The sequence below is a fragment of the Nannospalax galili genome, unplaced genomic scaffold, assembly GCF_000622305.1.
Source record: "Nannospalax galili isolate Female #2095 unplaced genomic scaffold, S.galili_v1.0 scaffold79, whole genome shotgun sequence".
In the NCBI taxonomy this organism is placed as follows: Eukaryota; Metazoa; Chordata; class Mammalia; order Rodentia; family Spalacidae; genus Nannospalax; species Nannospalax galili.
In genome coordinates, this window is record NW_008343959.1 from 1,252,357 (window position 1) to 1,266,653 (window position 14,297).

At 40.5% G+C, this 14,297-nt stretch overlaps 1 protein-coding gene across 1 annotated transcript; it reads left to right on the forward strand.

Moving 5' to 3' along the window:
* Positions 1-6,740: 6,740 nt before the first annotated feature.
* On the forward strand, positions 6,741-7,196 carry LOC108491180 (endogenous retrovirus group K member 18 Pro protein-like). The gene has a single exon (XM_017799891.1). The coding sequence runs from the start codon at positions 6,741-6,743 to the stop codon at positions 7,194-7,196; it is 456 nt and encodes a 151-aa protein (XP_017655380.1).
* The last annotated feature ends 7,101 nt before the right edge of the window (positions 7,197-14,297 follow it).

Consider the following 14,297-nt stretch of genomic DNA (forward strand, 5'->3'; position numbering starts at 1 on the left):
TCAAAAGAACAAAACAAAAAAAAAAAACTAATGGAAAGAATCAAAGGGATGATTCTTTGAAATAATAAGTGACATTCAAAATTATCTACACAAACTAAGAAAAAGATATAAAGATGTAGTTTCTATAGCAAAGTTCTATATAATTCAGAGTATCATAATATTTTGAACTTTTCAATATTAAAAATCATGAGAATATAGATTAAATAATTTTCTACAGACATTTTACCTACTGAAATTGAATCAAGAATATTTAAATAGCATTAAAGGGCTTATAGTAAGAAGGAAGATTGAAAGAGTAATGAAAATTTCCTTACAAAATAAAAAAAAAAGTACTGGATGAATTCATTGCTCAGTTCTACAATATTTTTTTAAATTTTATGTGTATGCATGTATTGCCTGCATGTAGGGAAGTGCACCCGTGTTGTGCAATGCCCACGTAGGTCAGAAGAGACTGTCGGATTCCCTGGGCCTGGAGTTATGGACAGTTGTTAGCTGCCATTTGGGTGCTGGGATTGGAACCTGGGTCTTCTGCAAGAACAACCAGTGTTAACTGCTGAGCCAGAGATGTCTCCAGCCCCTAGTTCTACAAATATTTTGAAGAAGACCTAACAGAAAAAAATTCTAAAATTGTTTTATAATTTGTAAAGAAATGTTAATAAACACATTCTACAATGTCATTATTATATAGACTGTGAAACATACAAGAAAAAAAAAACAGTGGACCAATTTCACTAATGAATATAAAAGAATTCTCAATACAATACTTGAAATTCAAATTCAATAACACGTTAAAAACACCATTAGCAAGTTAGATTCAAGAATGCATAGTTGGTTCAATGTAGGGAATTCAATAGATATAAAGACAAAAATCGCATAATTTTCTCAGTAGGTGCAGAAAAAGCATTTGATAAAGTTCAGCACTGCTGTTGATGTGTCCCCTAGGGTTGGGCATTCCTTAGACATATATTCTCTGTATGTGACCAGTTGTGGAACTTTGTAATAGCCTCCATCTGTTGCAAAATGAAGTTTCTTTGATGAGTGGTGTACTATAAAAAAAAAACTAGCATAGAACAGGGGAAGTGGGCAGCCAAGAACTACAGGCAAATGATTACTGTGAGTTGAGGCAGAGTATATCTTCCTAAGGGAATGACTCTAGATAGTCTGACTACACTCCAATGGATGAAACAGCACTGAGGGATGTCTGGATACAAATACTAGGCTCAATGGGACTTAACATATATGACAGAATACCTGAAATCTGGTGGGTGGTTATAGGAGTCGGGTGGAGGAAGTCTAAATTTGATTGAGTTGTGTTATAGGAAATGTACAAAAGCGCAATTAATAAAAAGTTCAACACTGCTCCAGGCTAAATTCTAGAACAAACTAGAAAAAGGGGGAACAAGACTCAGTATAGTAAAGGCTATATACTGGTGCCACAGTGACAAAGTTGCATGCAACCATGGCAAAATCATGCATGTATAACATTGAGAAAGGATAAAAACAACCTCCCTCAAAAAAAACCCCAAACACTAATAAGAAGCTAGCTATTGATGGAGGTGTAAAAAAATATGCGTTGTGAAAAAAGGGCATTTTCAACAAATATTGCTTAGAAAAGGGGAATTCTATACATAGAAAAATGAATGCAGATGACTTTTTCTATCTGCCTCTGAACAGAAATGAATTCAAAATGGATCAATTACTTTCATATAAAGCATGAAATAATGAAACCATAAGATGAAAACTTAAGGGAAACACTTGAAGATACAGGTAACTCTAAAACTTAAAATTCCCAATAACACAAGGAAAATATAAACCCACAATTTGTAAAAGGAGATTGCATGAAATCAAAATATTTTCAAGGCAAAGGAAACAATAACCAAAGTGAAGCAAACACTGCTAATGCGATCGCATTTTTGCCAACTGTATCCCAGACAGAAGGTTAATATATTAAATACACAAAACTTCACAAGCTATAAAAATGCAATAAATAAATCAATTATTGACTGGAATAGGCAACTATCAGATAAATAAAAAAGTATTTTTAAACATCTTTTGGCATTAGAGAAATAAAAATTAAAAGTTCTTTGAGATTCCGTATAAATTCATCAGAATGGCTTTCATTAAAAATATCAAATAGAAAGGATAAAAGAGGAAGGAAGGGTGGAAGGAAGGAAGGAAGGAAGGAAGGAAGGAAGGAAGGAAGGATATTTTTTACCAGCTCAAACATTCTCAGACTTAACCCTCGGTTGAGAGAGGAAAAGAAGAAAAGAAAGTGAAGGGGAGAGTAGTGGAGAAAAAAAAGAGATAAGGGAAGGAAGGAGGGAAGGAAGGGAAAATGCTGGTGAGGCTATAGGGAAAAGAGGAAATTTTATTAACTAATATTGAGAGAGTAAACTGGCTCAGTCACAGAAATCAATACAGCCATTTCTAAAGAAGAACTAGCCCATGACCCATTTGTACCATCCCATTTGTACCAGAGGAGCTGGATCAAAGGAGGGTTATGAGAGGAAGACTAACAAAGAATGCATGAAAATGCTGTAAGAAAATTCATTCCTTTGTGTGATAATTTTATAAAAGCTATTAAAAAGCACACACACAAACACACTCACACACACAAACAAGTATGTGTGTCTATCTGAATGGAGTAATTCTGAGGCATAAAGAAAATAAATCTTGTCAGTTGTAACAGAATGCATGAACCATGATAATGTTACAAAAAATATTTAAAATATTATATGTATATTGAATGGAGTATTTTTCAGGCATAAAGAATAAAGTCTTTTCACTTGTAACAGAATTCATGTATTACGAATCCATATATTGAACTAACAAAGCCAATCTTATTCATTTGTACAATTAAAATGGATATATATATATATATATAATTTTTGCTACTTACCAGATTAACTTGTGTTAAGTAATATTCACATTTATTTATCAAACTGTACTTATCATGCTCATTCAATTTTAACCTGATTTTCATAGTAATCAATTTAAAATTGATTTATCTGAGCAGTTTATTGGACTATAGCCAGGATTAATGCTTTATATAGGAAAAATTTGATATTGATCAAATGATTTGGTGGTAGGTGAATTATATTGGACTTGTGTTTGAATTATAAGACTTGTGCTGAAGGAAAGACATCACTATGAAATGTTTATGATACAGAAAAATTATTTTGGAAAATACAGAATAAAATACATCATACAAGGAATTTATTTGAAGCAATACAATATTATATTTAATCAAAACAAAATATATATGTTCAGGGACTGATGGACATGTATTTTCACAGACCGGCATTTCAGCATGTGGTGTTTAGCATATGTTTTCCAAAATTAAGTTAGTAAAAGCTATGGTGTTACACATTTTGATTTAAAACTGTGTTAGATCACATCATGCTGTTGGCTGCAGTAGGTGTAGACAAGTAACAACTCTGGATTAGGCCACAAGTGCAGGTACATCCAGATATCCCAGAGATTCAGCAGAAGCTTCAAACCCAGACAGGAGGCCTTAGATGACAATAGGACAGTACTCGGTCCTCAGTGGAAGCTAGAGATAGAGCCTTCTGTCCTAAAAGCCAGTCACTTATCGGGAGATGGGGGAACTGACCCTACCACAATTTGGAATTTAGTGCTCTCCTGAATCATGCAAATGCTACCATCATTATAGACCAATAGCTTGTTGTATCCCTTAGCTACAGTTGGGCACTATAGTATTGCAGACCAAGATTTGAAATCTTACATCTGAGCAGCACTTTCTGGTTAGGAACAAAATCATCAATGAGAAAAAAATTGTCCAGAAAATTTTTTATATAGACTTAATCCTAATGTCTGGGAAGTATAATATTCTGATGACTTTACTCTTTGTTATACCTTCCTTTTGGGTGTATAAGATCATACAGTTGGCCCAAATAAATCAATTTATTTTTACACTTAATGTCATTTGAGTATCTGTTCCTCAGGGTTCATATGGGCTTGGGAGGAGCCCCAGGATCCTTTCTTTTACCAGTTCCATATATGTCAAGATAAGTCAAAGGTACTGCTCGACCATAGCTGGCTTCACTTGGAAGCATGGGGGAAATGGTACCTCTGTGTTGACCCATCTCTTTGGAGACTAAACATGGTTCAAGTTGATATGATGGGCTCTCCATGGCCTTCTTGATCAAGAGGATAGGTGACTCACCACAGTTACAGGACACTTTGAGAGATGTTCCATAGTCCCCTGGAACTTAGTTGACCTTGGAGGGCAAGGGGCAAAAACTGTCCTTTAAGACCCTCTGACCATATTAGTATAGGCCTCAAGCTGATGTGGGAAGCGGGCGCGGTCTAGCCAGCCAAGATGGTGCCCTGGCTGGCTGCCAAGCCTCGTGACCCTCACTTGTTTGCTCTAACTTGCGCAAGCGCTGTAACCTTGATCACGCACAGCCTGCCTGACATGATACATCACCGAGCATGATTCTATTGCGTGGCCCAATGATTTGCTGCTTTGCCTGCGTGTTAGCCCCGTGCTCATGTCCTGATTGGCTCCGTGTGACGGTCTGACTGTGGGATGGATCTGATGAGGGTATATATTGTGGGATGACAAAGAATAAAGGGAGAGAGAGAATTGCTTGAACCTCACCTTGGCGTCCGTGTTGTCCTTTCCTCAGCTCTGCTGGTCGGAGTCTTGGTTCGTGGCAAGTGGTGGCCCGTACGGGGAACTTCATCAAGGCCTAAGAAAATTTAAGGGTAAGGTCCGCAGGTAAGCGGCGAAGGGGTAGCGCTACTGAGGTTCCCGGAGACAGGGACGAAGTTAGGTTCCCGGAGACAGGGACGAAGTTAGACTTAGAATAACCTTTATAAAGAATGCTCTTACAGCATGGGCTGCCTCCCTGCGGGAACTCTAGCAGTATGGAAGCTGGTGAGGACATGCATTACAGATAAGACACGGAAGTACAAGAGAGATATTGATCAGAGAGCTCAAGCCTTAGAGGAAGTAAAGGAGGAGCTCTCTAACCGAGACCAACAAAGTCTCCCGCAGGGGCAGGAAGGGGAGGAGGAGCTTTATGAGGAGGAAGACTTAGATAAGGAGGAAGGGGGACACGGAGGCCGGCTCCATAAGGAAGATTTTTGAATTTGGATACTTCGGGGCGCTCGGCCACAGACCGCTATTAAGTTTCAGTCCTTTGGAAGGATGTCCTTACAGGAGAATGGAAGGGGCCTTCTCCAGTAATAACCAGGACTTTTGAAAGTGATACTAGAGTAAATTGCTCCAAGCCCTCACCTATACCGCTTGCACCTACTCCTGTATGTGTGGTCCCACCCTTCTTTTTCCTAGTTTCCAATACTTCTAATAATGATACTGAAACCTTGTTTTGTACCAATGACACCTGTTTCTTAACTAAATGCTGGAATGCCACCAACTTTCCAATAGCTGTTGTGGTTAGGATGCCCACCATGGTCCCATGGCCAGTAAAAGTTCTAGAAAAGGACCTGACCATGCTATTAAGACCAAGAAGAGATTTTGGCATTACTGCAGAGATCATAGCTGCCATCGCGGTCTCGGCCGCGTCCGCGGCGGTGGCCGCTGCAGCTATGGCTACTTCTGTGACTACTGCTAACACTCTTAACCAGCTGTCTTCCAGCATGGCAGTAGCCTTGGGAGTTCAAGAACACGTTAACACCCAGCTTAAAGCAGGCATTCTTATGGTAAATCAGAGAGTTGACCTATTGCAAGAACAAATTGATGTATTGGGCCAAATGATTTTCTATGATTGTATTCAGCACATGACTGGCTTGTGTATAACCTCTGTGGAGTTTGTTAACTTTTCCCGAGCAGGAAATTTATCCTGTGAGCTTGGGACCAAGCTTCAAGGAAATTGGAGCAGAGATTTTGACAGGACACTTTCTGAACTACGAGCCTCCATCGTTGCCATCAATAACACCCGAGTACAGATCGCCAAAGCTCAAGAATGGCTTGACACCTTGCAGAAGACTTTTTCAGTCCTTAAAGACTGGGGCGGGATGGCCTTCTGGGATTTTCTCGCCTGCAGCCAGCAGGGGCATTTTAAAAGGGATCGTCCCAATCGTCCCTCAGCCAATAGGGTTGCAGGCCTCCTGTGTTCCTCACAAGGCCCCACGTGCCGCCCGAATCTGTGCCCACGATGTCAGAAGGGTAACCACTGGGCAGGTGAATGCCAATCTAAGTGGGACGTTAATGGCAAGCCTCTGGGCCCCGGCCAGCAGGGAGCAAGGCCAATAAATGGGCAACGGGGCCCTTTGTCTCAGGGCCCTCAAATATATGGGGCAATGCGGCAGACTCCCACTCAATGGCCCATCATGCAGCAGATCCCTCGTCACCCCTGGGTGAGGGATCCCCCCGAAGAGCAACTGCAGGAAGCGCAGGATTGGACACCTGTGCCACCGTCAGACTCATATTAACTCCAGAGTTGGGGGTCCAAACTATTAGTTCCAATTTCCGTGGGACCCTACCCAAAGATACAGTGGGTCTTTTGCTAGGATACAGTTCTGCAACCCTAAAGGGCCTGGTAATTCATCCAGGAGTGATTGATTCAGATTATGAAGGAGAAGTTAAGATCATAGTCTCTTCTCCTAAGGGGATTTTGGCCATCGCCCCTGGCGATTGTATCACGCAGCTCTTGATTCTTCCCAGTTGTCACTCCCAATATCCTATTAAAGGCTTATTAAGGGGACAAGAAGGATTTGGCTCCACCCGTAATCCTGGGGCCTGGCTGATGATGGAATTGAATGAGCGGCCTCTATATAAATTGATTGTCCAAGGAATGCCCCTATGGGGTCTATTAGACTCAGGAGCCGATTGCAGTATCATTAAAAATGCAGATTGGCCAAAGGCATGGATGGATCAGCATTCCACTCAAGTCTTAAGAGGCTTAGGCTATGCCCAAGATCCTGAGTGCAGTGCAAGCTTTTTGACATGGAAAGATGAGGAAGGACATTCAGGAATTTTTCAGCCCTTTGTCTTAAGTATCCCCATTTCTCTTTGGGGGCGAGATGTGATGAAACAAATGGGAATTACATTAACCACAGATAACTGTTATAGCCCACAAAGCAAAAAGATAATGAGTAAGATGGGCTATAGGCCTGGTAAAGGATTAGGCCTCAGGGAAGATGGTCGTAGGCTTCCTATTTCTGCCCAAGGCAACATTGGTCGCCAAGGCCTGGGTTTTTCCTAGGGGCCACTGAGCAAATTCCTATTAAATGGAGAAGAGATCAGCCTGTGTGGGTACCTCAGTGGCCCCTTCCAAAAGAGAAACTGGATGCTGCCCACCAGCTAATAAAAGAACAGCTAAAGTCTGGCCACCTCAAGGAATCCACCTCTCCTTGGAATACGCCCATCTTTGTTATAAAAAGGAAATCTGGAAAATGGAGATTATTATATGATCTGAGGGTTGTAAATAATGCTATGGAAATCATGGGCCCAGTTCAGATGGGCCGTCCTATGATTTCAGCCCTTCCTCGCAATTGGCCATCAATAGTAATTGATTTAAAAGATTGTTTCTTTTCCATCCCGCTGCATCCTGATGATACTGATAAATTTGCATTTACATTGCCATCCATAAATCATGCTAGCCCTGAAGCCCGTTATGAATGGGTTGTGTTACCGCAACGTATGGTGAACAGCCCTACATTGTGTCAGCTATATGTAGGCAAAGCAATTCAAGCCATTAGAGAGCGATGTGCCTCTGTAATAATTTATCATTATATGGATGACATTCTAATTTGTGCAGAAACCGAGAAGGACGTGAATGAGGCCGTTACACAGTTAATTGTTGAATTAAAACAATGGAATCTTGTCATTGCCCCTGAGAAGATGCAAACAGACTCTTTAAAAAATTACTTGGGAACAAAATTAACCAATACCGTGGTTGAAGCTCTTAAATTGTCTTTGAGAATTGATTCTCTTCGCACCCTCAATGATTTTCAGAAATTTCTGGGAGATGTGAATTGGATTAGGCCTTATTGCCATCTTCCGAATGCCGAATTGCAACCTTTATTTGAGTTGTTAAAAGGGGATTCTGATTTACAGTCGCCTAGAAGCTTAACCGCTGACGCTCGCCAATGTATCGCTAAACTTGAAGAAAAGTTGGCCCATGTACAAGTGGATCGTATAGATTTGACCAAACCACTCATATTATGTGTCATTGTCTCTGATTTATCCCCTATGGGGGTGTTATGGCAAAAGGGGCGGCTATTGTGGATATATTTAAATCATTCTCCCAATAAAGTTTTGCCATGGTATCCAGCTGCTGTAGCTCAGGTAGTTTTAAAGGCTATTAAAATAAGTGTTGGTGCCTTGAGCAAACAACCCGATGTTATTGTGACTCCCTATACCCCAAAACAAATTGAATTTTTGGCTGCTAATAATGATGATTAGGCAGTACTGTGTACAAGTATGACAGGAGATTTTGATAATCATTATCCCTCTCATCCTTGGTTGCAATTTGTAATTAGAAATCCATTAGTTTTTCCAAAAATTACTCACTTGAAACCTATTGCAGGAGCAGTTAATGTCTATACAGATGGTTCCAAAGGCAGGGTGGGAGTAGTTTATGTGGAAGGAAGGAATCCCAAGATTTATATCTTCCCCTGTCAATCTGCCCAGGCAGTAGAGCTGAGTGTTGTGATGCAAGTTTTTTTGGAAGTTAAGGAATCCTTTAATTTCCGATAGTCAGTATGTAGTCCAAGCTGTGCAATCATTAGAAAATGTCGGGGTAATAAAAACCTCCTCCACAGTTGCCTCTCTGTTGCTATCCTTGCAATGCTGTATATGGGAACACAAAAATCCTTTTAGCATCATTCATATTCATGCACATTCCAGTCTTCCTGGACCGATGGCAGAAGGAAATGCTATAGCAGATCTTTATACAAGATCCGTGTTTGCCTTTTTAATCGCTTCCCCGATTCAATTAGCCAGAGATTTTCATAAAAATTTTCATGTTAATGCTAGTACCCTAAGATTAAAGTTTAGAATAACTAGAGAGCAGGCCCGGGATATAGTTTTGAAATGCGCTCATTGTGTTTACCTATTGCCCCTACGGGGTATAGGGATGAATCCCAGGGGCCTCTGCCTAATGGCACTCTGGCAGATGGATGTTCCTCATGTTCCTGAGTTTGGCACACTTAAATATGTGCATGTGTCAGTGGATACCTGCTCGGGAATTATTTTTGCCTCTGCTCATGTGGGAGAGAAGGCTCAGCATGTTATGGCACACTGTTTACAAGCCTTTGCAGCCTGGGCTATACCCCAACAGTTTAAAACAGATAATGGACCAGCCTATACATCAAGCCGGTTCCAACATTTCTGCCACACCATGGGTATTAAACTTACCCATGGATTATCCTATAATCCCCAAGGGCAAGGAATTGTGGAACGAGCCAATGCAATCCCCAAGGGCAAGGAATTGTGAAACGAGCCAATGCCAGCATTAAACAGGCTTTAATTAAACAAAAAGGGGGAATAGGGAACCAGTTTAAATCTCCAAAGGACAAATGGAATATTGTTCTTTTTGTCCTTAATTTTTTAAATCTGGATGTAGAAAGTCATTGTGCGGCTGATCGCCATAGTAATCCACAGGCAGTACATCGTGTGTCTGTAATGTGGAAAGATGTCCGTATAGTGGCTTGGCATTGGCCCGACCCTGTCTTGACCTGTACACGAGGAGCGGTGTGTGTGTTTCCTCAGGATCAAGAGAGTCCCATTTGGGTGCCAGAACGCTTGACCCGGCCGTTGGGGAAGAAAGGCAAGCACGGTGGAACAACGGTAGATTGTAATGATGATTCTCAGCCTGCTCAACATGGTGAGCTTGAGGGTGCCCATAGTGAAGGTGCAGGAAAGGGAGTTGTGGAGGGTAGTCACGGCCTTCCCACTCCCTGTCCCTCTGAGTCTTGATGCAACAGTGTTTCCCAAACTGCATCTACTCTTAATCAATTATCAGCTTCAACAGCTGGAGCCTTGGCTCAACAAGAAAGTATTAATGCCCAGCTTAAAGCAGGTATCTTGATGCTCAACCAACGGGTTGATCTTCTTCAAGAACAAGTGGATATATTAGGACAGATGGCCTTCCTTCCCTGTATACATCGCATGACTGGAATATGTATAACATCTGTAAAGTTTCAGAATTTTTCCTGAGCAGGTAATTTATCCCGAGAAATTGGAATAATGCTGCGAGGAAATTGGAGCCATGAGTTCGACAAGAAGATGGCATTGTGGCAACAAATAACACCCGAGTAGAGATTGCCACTGTGCAGCAATGGCTGAAGGCTATGTAGGGCACCTTTAGCTTCCTCAAGAATTGGGGGGGCATGGTTTTTTGGGGGTTCCTTTTGATTGTGGCATGTGGAGGTATGCTGTGGTGCATGGTGCGCATGCGGCGGCAGACAGTGGCCCAACCGCAAATGCTCGTCCAAGCTATGGCAGCGCTGGAAGCGGGAGGATCTCCCTCCATTTGGCTAAATATGCTGGACCGGTAGTCAATGACGGGTAAGACCCTCTCATTCGCATACCAACCTAAGATAGACCGACAACCATGATGTTGCCGAGTTGATGACAGGTAAGGATGCTAAATGAAAGAGGGCAACCTAAGCCAGGCACGGTCCCTTGGCCTCCCTTGGTTTTAATTAAGCAAAAAGGGGGAGATGTGGGAAGCGGGCGCGGTCGAGCCAGCCAAGATGGCGCCCTGGCTGGCTGTCAAGCCTCGTGACCCTCACTTGTTTGCTCTAACTTGTGCAAGCGCTGTAAGCTTGATCACGTGAGCATGATTCTATTGCGTGGCCCAATGATTTGCTGCTCTGCCTGCATGTTAGCCCCATGCTCATGAACTGATTGGCTCTGTGTGATGGTCTGATTGTGGGATGGATCTGATGAGGGTATATATTGTGGGATGACGAAGAATAAAAGGGAGAGAATTACTTGAACCTCACCTTGGCGCCTGTGTTGTCCTTTCCTCGGCTCTGCTGGTTGGAGTCTTGGTTCATGGCAACTATGGCTGTTAAATGTCCAATAAGGTTAGTTTCACCAGTCTGGTACTTTTAATTATCATATGCTGTGTAGATAAGGCTTGGGAAAAAAAAAAAACAAAAAAAAACCCCACAAATATTCTCAGAAAAATTTGACTATATATATTTTTTTTGTTCCTTAAACTAGTTGACTAAACTATGACCATAGACATTTTAAGATTATGTGCATATTATTTTTGTCTCACCCTTTATATATCATAACAAACCTAAACAGACCTTCATTACTAGCTTAGGCTTCTCATTTTTTTTTTCTATTTCAGAAAATATCTCCATTCCCATATCCTTTTAGCATCTTTTACATTCTAGTTTTCTTTTCTAAAAATAATTATGAGACACAATAGCATTAACAAATAAATTTCCCATCTGTTGTGAGACTTTTTTTCAGGGGATGCTAAGCAATGCTTAGTCCCTTTCAAGGTTCTAGTGTCGAGCCAATGTTTGATTAATGTTTTATTACTAAGGAAACAATGAATTTATTGAGCTCACTTACCAAAATAACTGAGGGGTTGCTGAGGTGTATGTATGACATGTGTGTGTGCACACTGGAAAGCCTTTACCCACTATGGGTCAGGCCTTCTCTTCCTAGCCTTCCCCAGATTGTATAATTTAGCCCTCCCCAAATCCAGGAGGTTATGTGTGATTAGGGCCAAATTACAATCAATTGGCTCGGAAGAGTGGCTGAATAATGTGTTGAGGGTCCAATGACCCTGCTTGGCCTTCCTTTAATGAATGAGCATAACTGTCAACAAGCCCAATTGTGATGGTGTTTAGCAATCAGGCTCAGCTGAAGTCATGATGATGGTAGTTATTTCATGCAGAATGGACTGCTGTATAGCATCATCTTATTAAAAGGACCTGGAATTTAAACTATAAAATCTAAAATATTTATATTTCACTAGGTTAGAAAGCTTAAAGGAATAGATGGATTTCTAGATGAATTACATAACAAAGTAATTCAAGATTAAATAAGTTATTTAAACAAATCTGTAACCAGCAATGTCATTCAATCCATAGCAAAATATTTCCCAATTTCAAAAAGCTTAAGACACAATGTAGTCACTACAGTCATGTCAGAACTTCCAGGAAGAACCTCCAGTAGTATTCAAATTTTTCCAGAAGAAAAAGAAGAGAGTTTTTCACAGTTTTCATGAAGTCATTTTTCCCCAATACAGTAATGAGATAAAGAACACACCAAAAATAAAAATTTCAGAGTGATAAACATAGATGCAACATCATGATTAAAATATAATAAACCCAACTCAACATCACATCACAAAGATAATTCATGACCAAAATTTGGCTTTATTCTATTGATCCAGTGGTGGTTCAACAGCTATATATCAATAAATGTAAATCATTGCATTAAAGGATTAAAAGACAGAAGTCACACAATCATCGCAATAGATGTAGAAAAAGAAATTGACAAAATCCGAAGTCCCTTCATTATAAAAGTCATGGGGAGGCTAGGTATGTAAGAAGTATTGAAGCATTTCTCAATGTAATAAAAGCTAAATACAAAAAAGCCTGTATTCAACACTATACTAAATCAAGGAAAATACAAATTTCCTATTAAGATTAGAAAGAAGGAAAGGATATTCACAGTCTCCACTTGTAGTCAATATAGTTCTTAGTCTTAGCTATGAGAGAAGATTAGAAAAGATTTAAAAGAGAAACAAGGCCCACAACACCTCAACTCCCACCACCCTCCCAGCTCACCTATCCATCTCTTCTCCTAGTGTGGGCACTGCTTCCTTTCTTTTACTAGCACCCCAGACCTCTGGACTACCCCTTAGAACAGACTCCCCACTGCTTCCTAATCTTTTGCACCCAGACCAATCCAATTCCTCAATCTAGTTCTCTGAGCCCTTAAAGACTATTTCCTCCCCTACTTCGATTTTGCATACCTGAGACCAGCCTGCATCCCTGGCTGTCCCATCTCCAACCTGGATTCCTGAGACTATCCTCCTTCCCTGCTTGCTCTGTATTCCTGAGACTAGCCTCCTTCCCTGCTTGCTCTGTATTCCTGAGACTAGCCTCCTTCCCTGAGTGCCTGAGAGTCCTGAATCCTACCTAGCAATCCTCCCAAACTGTACTGTGCCTGCTGACTAGAGGGATCCAGACCTTAGGATAAAGTCTGAGAGCATCCGATCCTTATTCTACTTGGGCCTCTGTTGGAACTCCTGAGCAGCAGGACTAAAACCAACTGTTCCCTACAATATAAAGTCAAAAGAGAGAATCTGATGCCTAGATCAACCATCTTTTATGCTCAACGAATAAACCATAGGGCACATAAAGTTTACAAAAAGAAGCACACCTAAAATCAACAAAGGAAGGCTTGAGACACACACAAGAATCAGAAACTATAAAATAAATCCACATGTCAAAGTCATAGTGAAAAAATAATAAAATGAAAAACCCAAATAATATATCCCCACCAAATACCAACAGTCCTGTAGAGGAGGACAATAAGAACACCTATAGATAATACAGGACATGGAATTCAAAAAAACAATTTTAACCATGATTAAAGAATTCAGTGAATATAAAGAACACACAAAGAAATCAAAGAACTGAAGGAAGATAGGGATAAACTTCTGAATGAATTCAGAAAAGTTAGAAAAATTGAAACATAGGCTGAAATGAAGAAGGAAGTGAAACACTCAGAAAGCCAATTAGAAATGACAGGAGAAAGCCTCACCAATAAGATTAATGAAATGGAAAACAGAGTATTAAGACAGGAAGATAGAGTGGGCAAATTAGGCCACTCAAGCAGGCTGTGAAAATTTTAAGAAAACTCAAGAATGGAATATGCAGGAACTGTGTCACACCATAAAAGGACCAAACTTGTACATCATAGGCATAGAGGAAGGAAAAGCATCTTAGGATGATGGTATGGACCAGATCTTCAACAGGATTGTAAAGGAATATTTACCCAAATTAAAGAAAGACATTCCCATACAAATACAAGAAGCACATAGAACACCAAATAGACAGGACCAGAAAAGAAACTCTCCATGACACATCATAGCAAAAACACTAAATGTACAGAACAAAGAGAGAATACCAAAAGGTGCAAAAGTAAAACAATAAGTAATCTATAAAGGAAACCCCATCAGAATTACAGCTGACTTTTCAGTGCAAACTATGGAAGCCATAAGAGCCTGGACCAAAGTATTCCCAGTTCTAAAGGACCACAGATGCCAACTCAAATTATTTTACCCAGCCAAAATGTCTTTATAGTTGAAGGGGAAAGAAAA